The 24,447-nt window shown below is 43.4% G+C and overlaps 1 protein-coding gene across 4 annotated transcripts in view; it reads right to left on the minus strand.

The window, feature by feature from the left end:
• NBEA (neurobeachin) overlaps nucleotides 1-24,447 on the minus strand; it is a 1,081,445-nt gene that overhangs the window by 582,410 nt on the left and 474,588 nt on the right. For 3 of the 4 annotated variants that reach the window (XM_075337333.1, XM_075337331.1, XM_075337329.1), the window contains 2 exons: nucleotides 8,896-9,076; nucleotides 119-246 (listed from right to left, as the gene is read on the minus strand). In XM_075337333.1, coding sequence (XP_075193448.1) covers nucleotides 119-246; nucleotides 8,896-9,076 — 309 coding nt within the window. The remainder of the gene's footprint in view (nucleotides 1-118; nucleotides 247-8,895; nucleotides 9,077-24,447) is intronic. The other variant, XM_075337330.1, reaches the window with a different exon arrangement.

Raw genomic sequence — 24,447 nt, forward strand, 5'->3', positions numbered from 1 at the left:
ACACAACAGAGCAAGTGTGTTCTTCTGTTGCCGGTCTCTAGGTGGACGTGTCTCCCCTGCCACAGCAATGAAAATAAAAACAAAAACAACCCCTTATATGATAAGTTCTCACACTCACCTTGGTGGCAGTGGTGATGGACACATTCTGCAGATTATCCTGGACCTTATTGCTGCTCATAGACTTGGTGCCCCGCTCTCGCTGCCTCTGCCGACACTCCAAACAGTTTCGTACAGCTACACAGCAAACTAAAAAAGGTTTAATCAAAATCGACTCACATTTATTTCATTGTGCAACTGACAGGTGAAAAAACTACAGCCTAATTATTAAGAAAATACATTGTTTATATCGGCAGAAGTTATGGCTGAAGTCATTAATGGCCACGTGCAGTACAACGGCTTCACCTGATGGATGGTACACACAGCGCTAAAGGGTCAGCTAAACTGCTAAGTCATCCTAACAATCAACCCATCGCTACAGAAAACCCTAGAAAGTCAACACTACCAGCCTGAGAAAACTAAGCCTGGATAAACATTTCCATTACACTGGTCCGCAGGGGAAATATACCATAGGTGTTTATAGCAGTTATTACGTCAGAGATACTTTTGATATTTAAAGGAGAGGTCTCAAGAAAAGTATTGTTGAAAAATAAGTGTATGAAAAGAAGTGTATTATATATTACACATTACATTTACATCTATAGTATCATCTGTTGCTGATTCTCCTATGGAAATTGTACAGGACCACCTTTAGTGCTGGCCGCACATGCTCAGTAGCTGTGGTACAGGACCACCTTTAGTGTTAGCCGCACATGCTCAGTAACTGCTCATGTGAAGCAGTGATCTGACAGTGGAGAGGTCGATACTAATGTGGTAATGAGAGAACTACTCCATGTGATGTAGCTGCGGTACAGGACCACCTTTAGTGCTGCCCGCACATGCTCAGTAGCTGCGGTAGAAGACCACCTTTAGTGTTGGCCGCACATGCTCAGTAGCTGCGGTAGAGGACCACCTTTAGTGTTGGCCGCACATGCTCAGTAGCTGCGGTAGAGGACCACCTTTAGTGTTGGCCGCACATGCTCAGTAGCTCCGGTAGAGGACCACCTTTAGTGTTGGCCGCACATGCTCAGTAGCTGCGGTAGAGGACCACCTTTAGTGTTGGCCACACATGCTCAGTAACTTCTTATGTGAAGCAGTGATCTGACAGTGGAGAGGTCGATACTAATGCCGTAATGAGAGAACTACTCCATGTGATGTAGATATAATAAGCAGGAAATAGAGATTTAGATAGCTATGAACTTGAATAGACAGATAGACAAACAGACAGATAGAAACATTAGTTCATGCCCTCATCATCTCCCGCCTCGACTACTGCAACATCCTGCTCTGTGGCCTCCCTTTCAACACTCTTGCACTCCTCCAATCTATCCTGAACTCTTCGGCCCGCTTAATCCACCTCTCCCCTCGCTATTCCCCAGCCTCACCACTCTGCCAATCCCTTCACTGGCTTTCCATTGCCCAAATACTCCAGTTCAAAACATTAACCATGACCTACAAAGCCACCCACAACCTGTCTCCTCCTTACATCTGTGACCTATTCTCCCAACACTTACCTGCACGCAACCTCAGATCCTCACAAGATTTCCTTCTCTACTCCTCTCTTATCTCTTCTTCCCACAATCGCATATAAGATTTCTCCCGTGCCTCCCCCAAACTCTGGAACTCTCTGCCCCAGCACATCAGACTCTCTCCTACTGTGAAAAGATTCAAGAGGAACCTGAAGACCCATCTCTTCCGATAAGCTTTTAACCTACAATAACCCTCAATCCAGTACACCACTGCTCAACCAGCTCTGTCCTCCCCTATTGTACCCTCACCCATCCCCTGTAGACTGTGAGCCCTCGCGGGCAGGGTCCTCTCTCCTCCTGTACCAGTCTGTTTTGTACTGTTAAATGATTGTTGTGCTAGTTTTTATGTATACCCTTTCTCACTTGTAAAGTGCCATGGAATTAATGGCACTATAATAAATAGTAATAATAATAGATAGACTAATGGATAGATAGATGAGACATTAGCTATTTAAAAGTGAGATCGCTGAGACTATCTGTGTAGACTACCTACTCTGGCGGTCAAGGGATGCATTTCTAATAAATTTTGTTACGTCTTAATCCTATGGTACATGGTGTGTCAACCCTCATGAAGTGAAAAGGCCAAAACTGCAAGTAAAGAGGCTGAAAGCAGAGAAAATTACACAAAAGTGATGTCTTTTCCATGGATATGGTTAAACTAATGAGGCTGTCCACTACTTTAACATTGATTGCCTATCCTTAGAATCGATGATGTGAATAGGAGGTGGATATGCAGAACCCGGCCGCTATCAGAAGACCGGGCAGCTCCGGAACTAGCATTTCCTGCCACCGCCAGCCCCAAGAACAGCTGATCGGCAGGGGTGCGGTGTGTCTACCAGACATTAGTGACCTATCCTAAGGATAGGCCATCAGTGTTAAAGTAGTGGAAACCTCTTTAATGTCTTTGTGTCCTGTTTTATCTTGTGGGGTCCCAAATAAAGAATCATCCTCCATGATGTCCATCTGTCCCAGTAGTAAGAACACACCTTTAACGGGCATCTATCAGTAGGATCAACCCTCCTAAGTTGTCTATATGGGCATGTTAAGCCTGCTTTACATGTTACGATTCTGCATACGATATCGTATGCGATCGTAACCGCTCCCATCGTATGTGCAGCACGTTCAATTTTGTTGAATGTGCCACACAAACGATTAACCCCCGTCACACGTACTTACCCGTCCATACGACCTCGATGTGGGCGGTGAACGTCCACTTCCTGGAGTGGGAGGGACGTTCTGCGTCACATCGACGTCACGCGGCAGCCGGCCAATAGAAGCGGAGGGGCGGATCTGAGCGGGACGTAAACATCCCGCCCACCTTCTTCCTTCCGCATTGCTGGCGGGAGCCCAAGGACGCAGGTAAGATCTGTTCATCGTACCCGGGGTAGCACACAGTGTGTGACACCCCGGGAACGATGAACAACCTGACGTTCAATTAATGAGGAATGAACGATGTGTATGCGATGAACGTTTTACCGTTCATTCGCAATCGCACGTAGCTGTCATACACTACAATGTACCTTACGATGCCGGATGTGCGTCACTTACGACGTGACCCCGCCGACACATCGTAAGATATATTGTAGTATGTAAAGCGGCCTTAAGACAGACAGTTGACTAACATGATACTTTGATATCTGCAATGTTACATTTTATTCCAGAGTAATCTACATTTTCATTAATAGGTAAATGAGCTGTTAAGATCTATGGGCTGGACACTGATCTCCCTGAAAATCTGCCTCCAGAGCTTATGTAAAATGAATGAGGGCGTGTTGGACTCGTCAAAGCGCTTGTTACAGCGCGAAACGACTGTTGTCTGCCTGCTGTACCCGCACTCTTCTCTCTCCCCCACCTGATAATTTCTGTGTATACAGAATAAACATTGCATTTACCCCATGGTGAGCTACAGCTTTTCTTCCTTTATTTGGATTGGCATGTGAGACATTTAATGACTGACAGTCTGCTCTCTTGATCTACATGTCTCACACTGGTAGCGCCCCCTTTCATTTAAAATAAGCTGCTCTGGAGGTAGATTCTCAGGGAGATCTATGTCCAGCCCATAGATCTTAACAGCTCATTTACATATTAAGGGAAACAGATTTATCAGGAAATATTCATTGAATTGCAGATGAGAAGGTAGCATGTATTCCACTTTCTATGACCTACATGCTTAAATAAAAAGGTATAGGAGGGTTGTTTCTACTGACAGATTCCCTTTAACATTATTTACATTTCTGTCATATATAAAATATATCATTAATTATTGATTTGAGCTTTGTGATGAGAAAAGCAGGCAAATACTAACGGTGGCACTGTTACCGTATCTACCCATGTGAGAAGTTGTTATCGATGACAACACTTCATGATTGTGGAAATATAGCTGGGAAGCAGAAAGACAAGTCTGAGAAGAGGAGCTAATGCACAAATTGGAAACACATGCTGCAGAAATGTGTTCAGTAAAATGTAGAAGTGTCCCAGAAAATGTGTTAAGAAAAAATATCACAGCTTATGAGTAATGCGGGCGTGCCATGGGAAAGAAGTCTTGTAAATAAGTTTCGGTAACATCTGCAGGTTAAGGTTCAAGGTAAATCCACAGTATATCACAAAAGTGAGTACACCCCTCACATTTTTGTAGATATTTTATTGCATATTTTCATGGGACAACAATGAAGGCATGATACTTTGATACAAAAGTAAAAAAGTTGATGTACAGCTTCTATGAACAGTATAATACTGGTCTGACCTCTAAAGAACTCAACCCACAGCCATTAATGTCTAAACCACTCTCAACAAAAGTGAGTACACCCCTAAGTAAAAATGGGCAAATTGTGTTGCCACCATTATTTTCAAGCATTGCCTTAACTATCTTGGGCATGGAGGTCACTACAGCTTCAAATGAGCCACTGAAATCCTCTTTCATCCTCCATGATGATGGAGTCAGTGGATTTTAGAGACCTTGTGCTCTTCCACTTTCCATTTGATGCCCCACAAATGCTCAATAACATTTAGATTAGAGACATGCTTGGCCAGTCCAGCACCTTTACCCTCAGTTTCTTTAGCAAGGCAGTGGTCATCTTGGAGGTGTGTTTGCGGTCGTTGTGTTGGAATACTGCCTAGCAGTTTCCGAAGGCAAGGGATCATACTCTTTTTCAGTACGTCACAGTATATTTTGGCATTCATGGTTTCCTGAATGACCTGTAGTTCCCAACAGCCTTCAGCACTCGTACAGCCCCAAACCATAACATTCCCACCACCATGCCTGACTGTAAGCAGGATACACTTGTCTTTGTCCTCACCTGGTTGCAGCCACACAAACTTGACACCATCTGAACCAAATAAGTTTATCTTAGTCTCATCAGACCACAGGACATTAGTCCCATAATCCATGCCCTTATCTGCTTGTCTTCAGCAAACTGTTTGCGGGTTTTTTTGTGCATCATCTTTAGAAGAGGCTTGCTTTTGGGATGAAAGCCATGCAGACAATGTGATGCAGTATGCGGCGTATGGTTTGAGCACTGACAAGCTGACCCTTCATCCCTTTAACTTCAGCAGCAATATTGCCAGCAATCATACTTCTATTTTGAAAAAAAGACAACCTCTGGATATGACACTCAAATTCCTTGGTCGACCAGGGTGAGGCCTGTTCTGAGTGGAACCTGTCTTGTTAAACCGCTGTATGGTCTTGGGCACCGTGCTGCAGCTCAGTTTCCTGGTGTTGACAATCTCCTTATAGCCTTGGCCATCTTTAAATAGACCAACAATCCTTCTTTGGCTATGTTCGCACGTTGCGTTTTTTACCGCGTTTCTGCAGCGTTTTTGGCAGCAGCGTTTTTGTGCAAAAACGCATGCGTTTTTGATTTCCAGCAAAGTCTATGGGAAAAGCAGAAATCCTGTCTGCACTTTGCTTTTTGTTCAGCAGCGTTTAATTTGCATATTTGTGGTCAAAAACCATGCTGAAAAAGAAGCAGCATGTCAGTTGTTTTTGCCATTTCTGCAGCGTTTCCTTAACATTGGAGTCAATGAGAAATGGCAAAAAGCAACCAAAATCACAATTCCTGCGTTTTTCATGCTTTTTACCTGCTTTTCAACTGCGTTTTTGGCTCCAAAAACGCATGCTTTTCTGGCCAAAAATTAATGGGTTCTAATGTTCCTTTACACACACACAATAACCGAAAATTTAAATGTTAAAAAATAATAAACTTTAGCTATTTTTCTGTTAAAATTTGCATAACCACTATTATTACATTAAAAATGATAATTTCCCATATAATTTTATTAAAAGTTAATTTTATACTTTTTTTCTCTTTTTTCATTCTTTTTGACTAATTCAACTTTATTTCTCAGTGTCTTGATCTCAAAAACGCATCTGCAGAAACGCAGGTGAAAACGCAGGTAAAAAGCGCTAAAAACGCACTAAAAACGCGGTAAAAACGCATGCGTTTTTAGCGCTAAAAAATGGTCAGAAGCCATTTGGTCAAAAACCAAGGGAAGGAAAACGTGCAGAATAAACTGCAGGTACTCCGACGCAACGTGCGAACATAGCCTTTCAGATCCTTCGAGAATTCTTTGCCATGAGGAGCCATGCTGAACTTCTAGTGACCAGTATGGGAAAGTGTGTGAGCGATAACACCAAATGTAACACACCTGCTCCTCATTCACATCTGAGACTTTGTAACAGTAATGAGTCACATGACATCAGGGAGGGAAAATGGCTAATTGGGCACATTGTCCATTTTCATTTAGGAGTGTACTTATTTTTGTTTCCAGCGGTTGTACATTAATGGCTCTGTGTTGAGTTATTTAGAGGGCACCAAATTTACACTGTAAAGTTGCACCCTGACTACTGTACATTGTATCAGTGTCATATATTCAGTACTGTCTCATGAAAAGATATAATAAAATATATACAAACATGTGAGGGGTGTACGCACTTTTGTGATATACTGCAATTTTTTTCTAAGTTAGAAGGGTGGGCCTCAAGATGCTGAGGGAGTGTCTTAATTCTGGGGTAAGAATTAGGGTAAGGGTATGTTCATGATTTTTTTTTTTTGCTGAATATTTGGGGCAAAAAAATAATCAACTCCACAATCAAAATTCATGATTTTTTTTTTTACTTCTACTTGGTTCTTAGATAATTTCTGTTCAGAAAAATCAGCAAAAAAATTAAAAAATAAATTTCTCCGCAGTGCCACCACAGCTAAATACAAGTACCGTACTTCCCAGTTACAACTAGAATCAGTGGATTGTCTACCTCTAAACCTCCAGAGAACTACCTCCAGAGAGAAAGAAGCTCTATATAGCCTCCTACCAGGGACTAATCTATGTGCGAGCGCTCTATATTAGCTCAGAACTCCCTAAAGTATTTAAAAATCAGTTTTCTAAATCTGTTAATCCCTTTAAGCCCTGAACATGGCTAAAACAACAAAACATATGGCAGTGCTACAAAATGCTAATATACTTTTGTTAAAATTCAATCTCTGTGACTGTCAAGGCAAAGTGAAGGCAAATAGACATCGGGTACATCCATAAGGATCAGCTCATGTCATATGTAAAGTGCTTCAGTCCAATACCCCTCTGTAGGATCAGATCATACACTTAAAGGTGCTTTACACGCTGCGACATCGCTAGCGATCTCATTAGCGATGTGACACGCCGGATCGCAGATGCGATCTGCCAAGATCGCACACAGGTCGTTTTTATAGCGCCGGTCACATGTGCGATCTCGGCAGATCACATCTGCAATCCGGCGTCTCACATCGCTAATGAGATCGCTAGCGATGTCGCAGCGTGTAAAGCACCCTTTAAAGGGAATCTGTCAGGTGATTTTGTAGTACAATACTAGGGTTATCTTTCAATAGGGCTTAAGGAGACCTTTTGGGATCAGTAAGTTTTATTGATATAGCATCACCTGTTATCTTGTTGTAAGCGCCTTAGAATTCAGGGTATCCTCACTGCTCGTGAAGTGTATGTGAATACCATTTATAAAGGAAAAGGAAAAACAAAGTTTGTTCTGAACGGATCCATGTATGAAAAAAGGTTGCATAAAGTTTCTTCTGGACAGATCCATGTATGAAAAAAAGGGTGCATAAAGTTTTTTCTGGACGGATCCATGCCCTTTTATGTCAGTATGAATTTGACGGTGTCATAATTTGAATTTTTAAAGATGGAATAAAAGTTAAATTTTTATACACAATCTTTCTTAGAGTCCAGGCTGGATCCTTTTTTGCTCCTTGAATACCATTTATATATTTACTGCCCCCCCCCCCCATCTACCTCTCAGTGCATTCACTACAGGAAGAGGGGGAGCTATAAAAGTTACTGATCGTGAAAGGTTTCCTTAAACTGAAACTAGCAAAAAAGCAGCCAAATACACACAAAAAGCATAAACAAGCAGCAAAACAAACAAAAACATAAAAACGCAGCAAAAAAAAAAGCAGAAACAAACAGCAAAACAAAAAAAAGCAGAAAAAAGCAGCAAACAAATAAGCAACAGTACAAACAAAAATAGCAGCAAAAAAATACAGAAAAGCATAGATAAGCAGCAAAACAAAAAAAACAAACATAAAAAGCATAAATAAGCAACAATAAAAAAGCAGCAAAAAAAACCCCACAAAAAGCATAAATTAGCAGCAAAACAAATAAACAAAAAAAGTATAAAAAGCCTTTTAATGTTGAGATCAGATTTTGCTGCAGAAAAAAAATGCAGCAAAAACGCAATGTGTGAAAATAGCCTAACTATGTTTTCCCGGAATAATCAATTATCGCTGGATATATTAGAGCTAAAAAGTAATTATTAAATGCTATTGTTAAAAGTCGAACGAAAGAAATACAACTATTTCTGTAGAAATGAGAAAAAACTAAAGTCTGTCCGAGGCCTATCAAATCCAGAAAGGTTAATGCGCAGTGACAAGTCCACTTTGAGTTTTGATAAGCTGCGACTGTGAGTGGAATGAAAATACATTTTACAAAATAAATACATTTCTACTCTACAGAATACATTTATGAACCCTCTTTACCTTCCCTACTGGGGATTCTGGCTCATGAATTCATCACATTGTTCAGCTCTGTATAATAAGGCCGCACAGTAGGTGATTTATAAATATATAATATCGCGGCAGATCTAGAACTAGGTCAGACCCTTCCCATGGTGAAATACAGCCGAATATTCCATTCCTACAGGCGGGCGCTGTTTAACCCTTTCCCCCATACAGCAGCACACTATGCGCACACTGTCTGCAGACACCATTTGCACTATACAGCATGAACTTACCCAGCCTCAGGCACTGTCGCATTAAGCCACCAGAAGACATGTTTTTCTCCGCTTCGATCTCACTGAAATTCAGAGAGCTGGCAAAAACCAGGACGTCCACCATGGCCATAAGCCGGCTGAGAAAAGTCACGGCGGTCTCCGATGACATCCCCTGTGTCACTTCAATGTTCTCCAGCTCAGTCTTAAAACAAAGTCGGAGAAAAAAAGAAAATGAAAATCTGATTCCATTACCATGTTCAGTAACCCTAATTATTGTGCCCCTCTCAAGAGGGGGCTATAGACATGTCTGAAGGCTAAAGACAGAATATATTAGCACAAGCAAAAACACTCGTAGTCTAAAGCTTTAATATGCAGACGGACTAAGGGAGCCGGGAACAACGATGTTATGGTTAAGACGAGATGGCTATAGAAATTAATAGCAAAGAACAATGAGCGCCTACATGCAAAGGAAGAACAGATATCATCACCAAGGGGGCGAAGCAAGGCAGATACTAAAGGGGGCTTTACACGCTGCGACATCGCTAGCGATCGCACCCGCCCCCATCGTTTGTGCATCACGGGCAAATCGCTGCCCGTGGCGAACAATATCGCTAGTACGCGTCACACATACTTACCTTCCCCTTTTCTAAGGGGGCGGTTCGTGCGGCGTCACAGCAACGTTACACGGCAGGCCTCCAATAGAAGCGGAGAGCAGCCGCATGAAAGTTACGCCCACATCATTGCCGGAGGACGCAGGTATGGTGTTGTTCGTCGTTCCTGGGTGTCACATGTAGCGATGTGTGCTGTCTCAGGAACGACGAACAACCTGTGTCCAGAACGAGCAACGATATTTTGAAAATGGACGACGTGTCAGCAATCAACGATTTGGTATTTTGTATCGTTAGCGGTCGCTCGTGTCACACACAACGACGTCGCTAACGAGGCCGGATGTGCGTCACGAATTCCGTGACCCCAACGACATCTCATTAGCAATGTCGTTGCGTGTAATGGGGCCTTAACACTGTGAATGCAGGCCCCCAGACACTTATTTTGAATCTCGATCTCGCTCTCTCTCGATTTGCATGGCCACGGATTCCGGATCGGATCCGGACTTCGGCGACAACCCGATCCGGATCCGCCAGACCCGGATTATGGCCGATCCACTCAACTCTACCAATAAACTGTTAAACAACATAATCTCAAGTTTCTTGTTTAGGTTTAACCCTCGTCTGGTACCATTAAAAAAAAAAATCACTAGTGCCACCAATCTGCATGGGGTCACATTGACCCCAGACACAAGGGTTAAAGGGTTTATCCAACCCCTTCAAATTCCACTTGTTTCCCCCAGGTAAAACAAAAGACCCTGTACTCACCTCCCGTTCTGGCACCATTCCAGCACTGACTGTAACCGCGAATCAGGGCTCACGTGACATCACCAAAGCCCCACGTCCAATCACCGCAGGCTTCTCTCTCTCCCGCCTTCCGACCAATTGAACAATCAACAGGAAGTGAGTGGCAGCACTTCCTGTTGATTAACTCATTTGATCTAAAGACGGGGGGACAGAAGATGGCGGTGATTGGACACGGGGCTTTGGTGACATCACAATGTCACATCAGTCATGAATTGCGGTTACCATCAGTAACAGGAGGCGAGTACAGGGTCTTTTATTTTACCTGGGGAAACAAGTGCAATCACAAGGGGTTGTTCTAGTAGTGGACAACCTCTTTAATTTCAACTTGATTCTTTAAGATTAGCTATTGTTTTTGGTTGGGTTTTTTTTCCCCATAAATCAAAAGTACGGTACATGTAAAATAAGAAACCTTGTTATAAGCTTTCTAAAATAAATCTGCTTCTTGCTCCTCCTGCACGAACCTTTCATCCTCAATTATTCTCAATTCAAGGATAAAATCTGTCTTTACAGATACTCCTATTACCGAGAGACGACACATGACTTGGTGCTTCTACAGTTCTATGGAGAACGGTTACTGTGAATTCACACGGACTTGCAGTGAAATGTCAGAAAGAACCTCTAGCTTCTCCTTCCATAGAATTTTAAAAGCACCAACTGCATCTCCTATCTCAGTAATGGGAAAATCATTCTTCACTGAATAAAGATTTGATCATGAAATGAGAGGGAAAGATTAGGCTAGGAAAAGAAAGAAGCAGACGTCTCTGATAAGATATTTAGTTTATTTTCATGCGTACTATTGATTTATGAGGTAAAAATAGAAAAAGGAAAAAGGTGGTTACTCTTTAAATTAAGTTATCTAAGTTATTAACAAACACATGAAAGGAAAGGATCAGCTTAGCCCTCAATAGATTAGCATCAGGGTTTAGTGCACGGAGCCCAGGCCTGTAGACAATACACCCCCCCCCCACAAGAAAGTGTAACGCAAGACGAAACGCGCGTCGGGCTTAAGGCAGGTGAGCTCTACGGATTCTATTCCTAGGTATTCTATATCCTTCCCTTATGTGTCATTCCTTTTATTTCCACTGCAGTATTCTAATTTGAGCACTATGCGCTTTACTTTGTTATCTGCTATTGGAAGCTCTACCATGGAAATGCACTGCACTTTATTTTTCTAAAATACTGTTATTTATGGATATGTCATTGTTTTCTATTCTATTTATTGATATACATAATATTTAATCTATTTGTAGTAGTCCTGCTAGTATTTATCCCCTCGTCTCTTGCGTTTTAGGAATAACCCTGTCTTTGTAAGGATTTTTTTGTTTCCATTACTTATTTTGATAAATATTTGAAAAAACATTTTTAAATTATTTTTCTAATAAAATATATAGTTTTAACATTTCATCATATGGTGTTTTGACTCTTGTGGGCAAATTTATACCTACCATCATGAGAGGCTTTTTTGAGATTTTCACAGTAGACAGAAGGGTCTACGCGTTTGAGGTGTGAGCCATTAGTCATGAGTAAGGGCTCGCAACTGAAACGTGTAGACCCTTCTGTCTGCCGAATATTTTTTTTTATACATTTTAATGGCATTAATAAAAGGTATGTTTAATATATATTTTGGAGGTTTTTTTGCAAGTGCTGGATAATTTGTGTGACTGGACCTAATCATCTGACAAAATGTATAATTGGCGGAGGAAGGTTGAACTAGATGGACCTAGGTGTTTTTTTTCAACCTACGTAACTATCTAAGTAGCTCCGGTCCCAGCAGACCCTTTTCTAGTTTATTTCCGACAGAAGAGATGGATGTCACCAAATTTGTCCCCCCCGGCTAGTGCCCTTTACTCACTACTCAGGGGGCAAGCTTAAGTAAAAATGGTCGACCGTGAGCACTGGCCAAAAAGCGCAGCAACACGGAGCCAAGCAAATCATGGTTAACGAGATACATAAATTACTATAGAGTAATCAGTTGGCTTTATTTTTCATTGGCTGGAAAATCCTTTTAAGAAACGGAAGGCGTGATGCTGGAGTAGTGTTGCTTATAAATATATTATAAATGAGCCCAAGGCAGTGGTAGAAAAAAAAAATACAAACAAAAAGAACCATACACACCTACAGTACCAGACCACAACTCTCCTCACTGCTGCTGGTATCCCCCATAGTCTCCTGCCTTACACTTCCATTAGGGGCTTCAGGTGACTGCTGCAGCTAATCAGTGGCCAATGATTGCCTGCTGCAGTTTAGTCCGGAAGAAAGAATTGGAAACTGTTTCTTCCAGCTCAGACGAAAGGAAATACTTGCGGCAGTACAAAAATGTATTGGGGTCAAATATTTATTTTTTCATTTTAGCACCGCCAGTTTCCATATAGCGGGTAACCCCTTTAATTGATTCCATTACGCCCCACCAGTCGTGTGAACACAGCAGGGTATATGCTTTAAAACACATCATATGGCTTCTCCTTCACAGTAATGTTATACTACACAATCTACACAAAATATCAGGTTACTCTGTAGATTAGATGCTTTATCGTTCTCCTGCGTACTGACGGCTTTTCTCCATAAATATTTCAAAATTCCGCTAGTTTCCTGCCATTAAAGAGTGCTGCACTATGGGAAACCACAGGATGACGCCAAGCAGAATTATATTAGTCACTATACAACAAGCAAAAATGTGTAAAGGCCCCGTCACACACAGAGAGAAATCTTTGGCAGATCTGTGGTTGCAGTGAAATCATGGAAATATTGTTCCATTTGTACACAGCCACAAACCTGGCACTGATTGTCCACAATTTCACCACAACCACAGATCTGCCGCAGATTTATCTCTGTGAGAAACACTCACTAAATATCTGCATAGGCTTGAATAAAAGTGATGTGCCTATGAGAATATGGCACCTAAGGCACAAAGTACAGATATAGCGAGATAGGATATAGAAATCCAGACTAGCCAAATATTAATTAAAGGCAACCCATCATGTCCCATATTCACCTACAAGCAGGGTTATGCGTGCCCTAGTAACCCCTTCCTACCCATCCCTGTGTTGTAATATTGTGTAATATAAATGCATAACAAAACGTTTTATTACTTACATGTTCCCTATGTAAATGATCAGAGGGTCTAGTCCCCTGGGCATCGCATCACCCCGTGGGCGTTTGTATGTTTTCTGTGGTATCACGACCCTGTGGGTGTGATACCATGGATTTATATCAGCGACGTCACCGTCAACTCCTTGAGAGCCCATGCGTGTGCTCTTACCATTCCCACAGCCTTGCTATCCAGGTGCTTGCTTGTTGGCTTCAGACGCGCACTGCGCATGCTCAGAAGACTCCAGCGGTTCCGACCATGCACAGAGCACGTCTGAAGCCGAGAAGCAAGCACCTGGATAACAAGGCTGCGGGAATGGTAAGCGTGCACGCGCATGATCTCAAGGAGCTGACGGTGATGTCACTCATGTAAATCCATGGTATCACACCCACAGGGTCGTGATACCACGGAAAGCATGCAAACGCCCACGTGGCAATGGGACGCCCAGGGGGCTAGAGCCTCTGATCATTTACATAGGGAACATGTAAGTAATAAAACGTTTTTGTTTTTTTTTTATACATTCACATTACACAATATTACAACTCAAGGATTGGTAGGAAGGGGTTACTAGCACACACATCCCACTGCATGTAGGTCAGAACACATATGGGACCTGACAGGTTCCCTTTAAAGGCCAGCGTCTACAAAGCAAAAATGGAACCGAATAACAGGATTTTAAAAATCCAAAAATATTCATATGTGCTAAGGCTCTTTCAAAGACAAGTCCAGCAATACCTTTACATGACCAGTGCATTCCTCTATTACTGAGGAATCACTGTTTGTACTGATATGCAAATGAGGCTGTAAAACTATTGTAGATCTGAAGCCTGCGTCACTCCAGCTCTATTCCACACTCAGTGCTGCCTCTTACTGCTTGACTTACGATTACTTTGCCTGTTGTGACAGAGCATAGAGGATTATTTAGGTAGGAGGAGGAGGAGGTACGGGATAGGAATAGAGCTGGAGTGACACAGGCTTCAGATCTAAAACAGTTTTACAACCTCAAATCGCATATAATAATAATAATTTTATTCATTTATATAGCGCTATTAATTCCACAGCGCTTTACATACATTGGCAACACTGTCCATATTGGGGCTCACAATCTAGAGTCCCTATCTGTATGTCTTTGGGAGGAAAGTGAAGAACCCGGAGGAAACCCACGCAAACATGGGGAGAACATACAAACTCCTTGCAGATGGTGTCCTTGGTGGGATTTGAACCCAGGACCCCAGCGCTGCAAGGCTGCAGTGCTCACCACTGAGCCACCGTGCTGCCCTGCATATCAGTATAAATGCTGATTTCTCAGTAACGGAGGAATGGACTGACCATGTAAAGGTATTGCTGCACATGTCGTTGAAAGATCCACATGTGTATATAAATTATTTGGTGTGAGATCCTGCTTGCAGGTTCCCTTTAAAATGACCACAAGGCTCATTCCATGGACTCCTATCAATCTAAAGCCAGAGTCAGACAAGCGTATAGCTGTGAGTGTGATCCGAGTGCCATTCTCTGTGATCTGAGTCTCGCTCATGGGAGAATCTGATCACAGGTGCGGAGAAGAAGGAAAAATTACATTTTCCATGTTCTCCATTGTTTGTCTGTGTGTATATTGGACTGCACTCGGATGTCATCTAAGTTCAGTCCGATGTTTCACATGCACCCTTGTATGGATGTGCGTGATCAGATATTCACTGGCAAACACAGCATGCAGCGATTGTTTTTCCCATACCGATATGGAATGAGGGGGAAAAAAAAATAAAAAAAATCGCAGCTCAGCGCTGCCTCATTGAATAACATAGGTGCCAGTGAAATACAAGATTTCCTCACATTGCACTACTCCATATTACACACCAGTATGAGCGAGCCCCAAGGCTGTGTGCGCACGTTGAGTATTTGGTTGCAGAAATATCTGCACCCTTTCTACATCTATTGGCAGGAAAAATGCACGTTTTTGTATTCGTTTTCAAATTGAAGTTAATGGGTAAAAAATGATGATGATCAAAGCAAGTGATACAGTGGTTTCCTGCTAGTTTGTAATATTGGTATACACTAATTAATATGCTAAAAGGGAATCTGTCAGCAGGTGTTTGCTATGTAATCTGAAGGTACACCAACATAGGAGCCGAGACCCTGCTTACGACAATGTGTCACTTACTGGGCTGTTTTACCATTTCAATACGATCTGTGTTGTATCAGCAGGAGATTATCACTACGAGACGGTTTGTCACCTTCAGGGTAGTCTAACCACAAACCACCACTGATTAGCCGCTTTCTGTACTAGACAATGTATACAGAGATCTGTGGGGTGGACGGATTATACACCGCTCAACAACTGAGCCCTGCTAGATCTGCATCAGAGGAAACTCTTAAGATCATACATGCTGCCCCCAGTATACAGTTGTGAATTACATACTCTACTTCTATGCCCTTGAAACTCCAAATTAATAAGATTTCTTTTACAAGCGCTTGGAGAAAACAATACATCACAGCCCACCTATGGTGTATTGAAAGTTTCTATGTTATTACATCATGTGACCAGCTTATATAGTACCTCACACAAAGAAATTACCATGCACCAATAAGAGCCCCAGAGGTATATATAGTACCTCACACAAAGAAATTACTATGCACCAATAAGAGCCCCAGGGGTATGTGCAGAAATGTGAAACTTCCCCGCTCATCAGTATAAGCTGAACTCTATGACATCATTCATTTATAAAACAAGAGATTGTTTCTATAGAATACAAAATGGCTTGTATCCTCTCTCACAGTAAATAATACATTCCTCTTAATGCTGCATAATGGCTGCATCCACAGTACTTATAGAACAGGTAATGTTAAAGCTCGGCAAAGGCTGAAAACATCTGCAAAACATCTATATCACAGGACATTTTCCTGACCGCATTTATTCCCCTTCTGCAATGCTGATTTACATACACCTAAGGCTCGGAGCACGGGGCAGTCAATAATGTATACTCTCTTTATAAGATGGGCAGCCATGAAAAGCCAAATCTCAGAAGAGGGCGATCTAAGACTCGTGGATCCTCTCGGCACTCGGCCGCCTGCTGGTTCTGGTATGTTGTGCCTCACTAACACAGATCTCCAGTTTCTGACACTATGCACTGAGCACCATAGGGGACAGATTGCTGAGAAATATATTATCTGTCACATCACTGGCCATCTGCCACATTGAAGGAAAATCATTTTACAGTATGGCTGTGAATGATGAAACTTTCCCTCTCCTTGTAGATAGATACAATGTAATCCGCTGTTGTGAGGACATATAGATACTGTGATTACGTATGCCAGCCATATCCCGAAAATATACCGTACAGCTGGAATTAGACGTGCAGTTTTTGATGATGTTTTAAGTCAAGGCCTCTATAGGGTCCAGCAGGGAAAGGTAGAAGTTTTTACTTTATATTTCCCCAGTCTCCTTAATCCATTTCTGCCTTTGGCTTGAAAAATTGTATGTGTGCTTCCAGCTATAAAGAGAATCTATCACCAGGTTTTTTTTCTCCCTTTCTCCCACCACATCTCAGAGCAGCATGATGTAGGGGCAGAGAACCTGATTCCAGCAATGTGTCACTTACTGAGCTATTTGCTGCAGTTTTGATAAAATCACAGTTTTCTCTGCTGCAGATCTAGCAGTTCTCTGAATGCTGAGTTCTGTTTAACCCTGCCCACACCAATGATTGGCCGCTTTCTGTATACACTGTGCATAGGCAGAAAGGTGCCAATTAGTGGTGGAGTGGGAATTATATGGAACTCATGAGTATGTAGGATTTCACAGTCCTCTACTGATAAATCCAGTGTTTTATCAGCAGGAGATTATCAAAACTACAGTAAGCAGCTTGGTAAGTGATAGATCACTGGAATCACGTGTGCTAGCCCTGCATTTTATTGCTCTCAGATTACGTGGCAAAACCCTGGTGACAGATTCCCTTTAATGTCACATGGGTGGGAGCCTTATCTCTGGGATCCCCAAAGAATGTGAAGTCACGATCTAGCCTCAGAGATACAATTTACATAGTATTACCTCTGATAAGTCATTAGGTTGTAAGTAGACTAAAGCCCCCGTCACATTTAACGACTTACCAGTGATCCCGAAAACGATGCGACCTGATAAGGATTGCTAGTAAGTCGCTGGGAGGTCGCTGGTGAGATGTCACACAGTCAGGCCTTACCAACGACGCAGTAACGATCAGCGACCTGTATAACGATGAGCGACCTGTATAACGATCCCGGCGGGCGTTGGGACTGTGTTAGGAGGTCATTGGTAGGTGTCAAACAAAGCGATGCGTCCTCCCCAGCAGGACATCACCTTTGAAGAAAATGGTCCGGACCCTTCGGCAACGACTAGAGATCTCACAGCAGGGGCCTGATCGCTGGTAGGTTTCACACATAACGAGATCGCTGGCGAGATCGTTACTGTGTCACAGAAACGGTGACTCACCAATGATCTCGCTAGCGATCTCGTTGTGTGTGACGGGACCTTAAGGCCCTGTGCACATTTGCCGTTTTTTGCCGCCGATTTCCTGCAGTTTTGCTGCATGTTTCGCTGCATGAAATGTTCACAACATCTCTGCAGTGATTCACCAGCAAAACCTATGGGAAAAAAAATTTCTGTGCGCACTATGCGGATTTCGACAGTTGCATTTTTTGCTGCAGGATTCCCGCAGCAAAAACAATTACATGTCACTTCTTTTCCGCACGTCGCTGTGGGATTTCACTCCATTGACTGCCATGTAATCGTGAAATCCCGCAGGGAATAACGCAGGCAGCAAATTCTGTGCAGTTTATTGCGTTTTCCTGCGTTATTCCCTCCGGTATTTTGCGGTTTACCTGCGGTAATGTTCATCGCTGCCACTAAGTCCAGGCTTGATGATGGCAGCGTCTATGTGACAGCTGACATGATCAACCCGTAGGTAAAGTGAAAAAAAACACACACCGAAAAATCCTTTATTTTAAATAAAACACAAAAAAGCCCCTGGTTCAACCCTTTATTAACTCCCCCGAAACACACAGCTCCGGCGTAATCCACGTCCTCCGATGCTTGCATCCAGCCATGACTGACACAGACACAGTGCTGAATGCAGCCTCGCAACGAGACAGCAAAGAGGTAACCACAGGGCATTTCCCATGGCCGGTAATGTGAACTCACATTACCGCTCGGGAGAAATGCAGCGTGTGCTCACAGGGACACTATCTATCTATCCCTCTATCTATCTATCCCTCTATCTGTCTTCTATTCTTCTGTCTAATATCTATCTCAGAAGGAAATTACTTTTTTTTTTCTTTTTTTTTCCCAATGTGCCTTATTGCATTGAATGCATTAAAGCACATGGACCAACCCGCATGCGGCAAAACCGCGGCAATACTGCGAACAATACCGCGGTAAAACCACAGCAAACCGCATGCGGTTTTCGGGTGCGGTTTGCCGTGTTTTTTTACCGCGGGTGCGGCAATCTTTCAGACCCTGCGGAATTTTCTTAAGAAAATTCCGTTTTCCAGTGCGCACAGGGCCTAATTCTTCTAAACAATAGGAGGGGGGGACCTGTCAGCTGATTCATGCTGTCCAAGCCACAGGATGAAGGCAGGATAAATCACAGTCAGACTGCTCAATTGCATCCAGATATGTTCTTCTCTGAAACGCTCCGCTGTTTCAGAGAAAATATAGTTTGAATATTCAAATGGGGACCATATCTGTAGACAAGTCTAGTCTGACTGTGTCCCGGCCATATTCTTTTACCGCTATGGTCCTCAGCTGCATGTTTAAAGTATATTTACTCTGAAACACCAAATAATACATGTGGCTGCAATCATGGAGCCCGGCTCTGATCCATGCTGCCCGCAGATTTGGAGCATGAATCAAATGACAGGTTTTCTTTAAAGGCAACCTGTCACATCAATAAACACCATGAACCTGCAGAAGTGATGTTAATATGATTGTAAACAGAGGTAGGCTATGTGCACACGCTGCAGATTTGGTGCAGACATTTTCTGCGTGAAATCTGCACCTTCTGGCAGAAAAAAGCACCAAAAAACACAAGGGTTTTTGGTGCATTTTTGTTTTCCCATGCACTTTATGAAGTCAATGACTGGAAGGGCTAAAAAACGCAGGATAAAAAAAAATTCCAACAATTGACATGCTGCAGATTATTTTCTGCACTAAAATCTGTAAGAAAAAAAAAAAAGCAAGGAACGACATAAGAACCTTTATGGCTGCTTTCACACATCCGGTTTTTGCAGTGCGGCACAATCCGGCTCAAAAACCTATGCAACGGATACGACGAAAAAACCAGATCCGTTACATAAGTTTTTCCATGCGGCCCGTCCGTTTTTTGATGGATGCAGCTTTATACTGAGCATGCGCAGTTCAAAAAACCGCATCCGGCGGTCGGATGCGGTTTTTGCCGCAGAACGCCGCATCCGGCGTCCATAGGCTTGCATTGTAAATTGCGCCGCATCGCGCCGCACAGAAAAACGTTCCAGGCAACGTTCCATCCGGCCGCCGTATGGGCTAAATATGCCGCATCCGGCAAAAAATGGACGCAACGCAAGGCCATGCGGCACAATACGGCGCTAATGCAAGTCTATGCGGAAAAAACGCAACCGGCGGCAAAAAAAAACCCGTTGCGTTTTTTCTGCAAAGCACCATATTGTGCCGCTAAGCAAAAACCGGATGTGTGAAAGCAGCAACGTCTGTGAAAAACGTGTGTGTTTTTCACTGACGTGTGAAGGAGGCCTTACAGACATACCCAGGATGATTTATCCGTGTGGCGTTAACCCCAGGCCCACTGATCACACACACCAAGTTAGCAAGACGTTATTAACAAATCTGACAAAGGACTGACGTGGAGGAAACCTATGGATCCCAATCGAGTAGGGGAATGGATCAATTTCATACAATTTGCGGCAGCAGAGGTGATTTTCCCTCAATCACAATACAACTGATCACATTTTAGCAATGAAATGGCTACAAACAAGAAAAACAAAAATCACACTCTGGGGAAAAAAAACACCTTAAAGGGGCTATTTAGTCATATGTGAAAAAAATATCATTGAATAGAAATTGGCAGCTGTTTTAAGATTTCCGCTCCCTCAGATTTCCATGCTTTTCTCACCTTGCTTATACAGAGGGGTGTATCCACATGGAGGATTTTTTTTGGAGCAGATTCTGCTCTAAAATCCACGTCCAATTTTTTGTGTGTGTTTTTGTGCATTGGGTGGGGTTTCTGCTTCATTTGATTCAAATGCTCTAATTAGGAGCACATTTCAGGTACAAAAACTCTCAATAATTGAAATGTTACTTTTATAGATGGTGTCCCATTGACAGGAAAAGTACTCCAAGAGAATTTGGAATGGTTTTGATGTGGTTTTTGAATCAGAATCTGCTCCAAAATCCACATTAAAAAAACCTGTGAAACATTTGTTTGGGGTCAATTTTCTGCATCAATGAGAGACCAAATTTGGAGCTTTATTTCTAGCCAGAAACAGCTCAAGAATTGAAATGTTGAAAAAACAAGTGGAAAAAAACAGAACGGGTAAACTACAAGGTTATCTGGACTTGACGTCTCAAACTCAGACAAACCAGGAAATTTTTCAATCAAAAGATGTTTCAGGAAACTTGGGAGTTTTTTTTTCCCTGATGTGTCTTTCGTGCAGTTTTTTTTCGGTCATTTACTGAACATTTTTTCCAATAGTTTTGTAAGTAGGTTGTTTTCTTGAGGGTTTTTCCCTGTGGTTTTGTGCTGTCTTTTTTTTTTTCCTCTTGTTTTCTGTTACTTTTTTTCCCGCTCCATTGAATAATGAAGAAACCGCTGGTGTTTTTTAAAGAAAAACTCTTGCAAAACTCTCCAAAAAAAGGTCTGAGGATCTTTCCCATTGACTTGTATTATAAAGTACAGAGCATCATTGGATCGTAAAACGTCAGAAGACTGGATGTGTCAATTCTTTTAATTGCTTAGCGTTTTCAGCAACATAAGACATTCAAAAGCTAAAACATGTGCACAATGAGTCGTTTTTACATAGATAGTTTTTTTAGGCAGTTTATGAGGAGCAATCTGCCTGAAAAAGACACAAATAGCGGTTTTTCAGGTGGATTCTGCCCCAAAATTTGCCTGAAAAAGTGCAGCAAAAGAGCCCCATAAAAGTTACATGGTGTGCAATAATATCAAAATGACCCTGCTGTGCACATGTTCCGTCTCGCATTTTTTAACAACGTCTAACTTCGGAAACCCCAAAGCTGTTAATATAAGTGACATGCCCATTCCTTTTGGCAACTTTCTGCTCTTAATCCTTGAAAATATAGAGAAAAAGATGCTGGGTTTGGACCAGCTGCAAAACAATGGCAAAGCCGCCATTAAAGCTGCTTTAGAAAAAAAGACTACCTGCGATTCACAGGTCCTCTGGCTCCTATAAGGCTGCTTTCACACTACGTTTTTTTAACATGCGTCATGAACGTTTTTTTGCTGTAAAAGTGGATCCTGTTTTTACAAAGAAAAACGCATGCAAACGCATGTGTTATTTTGCAGGATCCTGCCACTTGAGGTTTATGGGCGGGCATTGAAGTCATGTGATCGGGAGTGAGGGGAACTGAGCGTGATAGACTGGGAGCCGGCATCTGACAGCTGCAGACGCTGGTAACCAAGGTAAACATCGGGTAACTAAGCGAAGTGCTTTGCTTAGATACCCGATATTTACCTTGGTTACAAGTGTCCGTAGCTGCTAGGAGCCGGGCTGCCTGCACACGTAACCAAGGAAAACATTGGGTAACTAAGCGAAGCGCTTTGCTTGGTTACCCGATATTTACCTTGGTTACGAGCGTTCGGCGCTCTCAGGCGGGGGAGAGAGAGAGGAGAGAGAGAGAGGGAGGGGGAGAGAGAGAGAGAGGGAGGGGGAGAGAGAGAGAGAGGGAGGGGGAGAGAGAGAGGAGAGAGAGGGAGGGGGAGAGAGAGAGGAGAGAGAGGGAGGGGGAGAGAGAGAGGAGAGAGAGGGAGGGGGAGAGAGGGAGGGGGAGGGAGGGAGGGAGGGGGAGAGAGGGAGGGGGAGAGAGGGAGGGGGAGAGAGGGAGGGGGAGAGAGGGAGGGGGAGAGAGGGAGGAGGAGAGAGGGAGGGAGAGAGAGGGAGGAGGAGAGAGGGAGGGGGAGAGAGAGAGAGAGAGGAGAGAGAGGGAGGTGGAGAGAGAGAGGAGAGAGAGGGAGGGGGAGAGAGAGAGGAGAGAGAGAGGGAGGGGGAGAGAGAGAGAGAGAGAGAGGGAGGGGGAGAGAGGAAGGGGAGAGAGGGAGGGGGAGAGAGGGAGGGGAGAGAGGGAAGGGAGAGAGGGAGGGGGAGAGAGGGAGGGGGAGAGAGGGAGGGGGAGAGAGGGAGGGGGAGAGAGAAAGACTGATCACGGAGGCTAGTTTCTGGGCATGCTCAATAGGGCAAGCAGGATCCTGTATCAGCATGCCAGCGTTCACATGCGTTTGCGTGCAGTATAGTCAGGATCCAGTGAAAACCAGTATTTTGACGCAGTTCAAAAACGCTACAAGAAGCGTTTCTGAAAAAAGTTAAAAAACTGCAAGTCGCTGGATCCTCACTATAACGCACGCAAACGCAGGTGAACGTATGTTTATGCAAGTCCATTGCAAATGCATTGAAATGAAAACGCATTTGCACTGGATCAGTTTATGCATTAAAAAACGTTCATGACGCATGTTAAAAAAAACGTAGTGTGAAAGCAGCCTAAGATGCCGTGTGCACAGAGCCCAAGAGTCTTATCCTGTTAAACTCAATAAAAAATGTATCCAAAAAGAATTTGCTTCAAAATCCTTGTCAAAAATCTCCCATGTGAACAAACCCCAAGCTATTTCACAGCGTATGACCATCTAGTCCAAGAGAAAATACAACAACAAAGCTGTATTGTTCCATTTAAACCATGGATTTAGACTGGAAAATGGTAACAAGCCCATCAGCTGTGCGTGCGTAAGGCTGAGTTCACATGTCCAGTTATCGTCAATTAGACCGGATCCTGCAGAGATCTGTTGGCAATAAAGTTCTGCAAACACAATTTTTTAACCGTTTTTAAATGCAGTATTTTTTGTTTTACTAGACGCACCAGATTATAAGATGCACCCAAAATTTAGAGAGGGAAAAAAAAAAAAGGTAAAAGAAACTGGCGTGGGGGAGGGAGCAGCAGCAGTGGTGGAGCAGGGTCACAGGAGGCAGGGGCGGTGCTGGACTAGGGCGATGCTGCATTGCCTGAAGTGAGTGTCCTGGATGCTCGCTGCGGGTGCTGTCAAAGGTGCGGGCCTCATAAAAAATGGCGCCTGGAGTTGGTGCATGCGCAGATTGAGCTATCGGCTCGATGACAAACCGAGATCTCATCTGCGCACACACTACTTCCGGGCACCATTTCCTTTAAGTCAGCTGCTGGGAGATCAATTGACCGGAGGAGGCCCGTGCGCAAATGAGATCTTGAGCCAGGAGCTCAATTTGCACATGCACCAACTCTGGGCGTTATTATTTGAAGCTCGCACCACTGAAATTTTCAGGATGGCCCCTGGCTCCCCCCTTCCCCCGCAGTGAGCACAGCCCAACATCAGCACAGTCCATAGAACAGCGCACAGCCCGTTGAGCAGCGCACAGCCCGTAGAACAGCGCACAGCCCGTAGAACAGCGCACAGCCCGTAGAACAGCGCACAGCCCGTAGAACAGCGCACAGCCCGTAGAACAGCGCACAGCCCGTAGAACAGCGCACAGCCCATAGAACAGCGCACAGCCCATAGAACAGCGCACAGCCCATAGAACAGCGCACAGCCCATAGAACAGCGCACAGCCCATAGAACAGCGCACAGCCCATAGAACAGCGCACAGCCCATAGAACAGCGCACAGCCCATAGAACAGCGCACAGCCCATAGAACAGCGCACAGCCCATAGAACAGCGCACAGCCCATAGAACAGCGCACAGCCCATAAAATGGATGGTTTATTAGCAATTCATTAACAGATACATTTTCTATACACTCCCATGTTAAAAAACAGATCCAGCTGAAATCAGTTATTTAAAAACTAAGAAAAAAGTTGTGT

The sequence above is a fragment of the Anomaloglossus baeobatrachus genome, chromosome 2 (assembly GCF_048569485.1).
Source record: "Anomaloglossus baeobatrachus isolate aAnoBae1 chromosome 2, aAnoBae1.hap1, whole genome shotgun sequence".
In the NCBI taxonomy this organism is placed as follows: Eukaryota; Metazoa; Chordata; class Amphibia; order Anura; family Aromobatidae; genus Anomaloglossus; species Anomaloglossus baeobatrachus.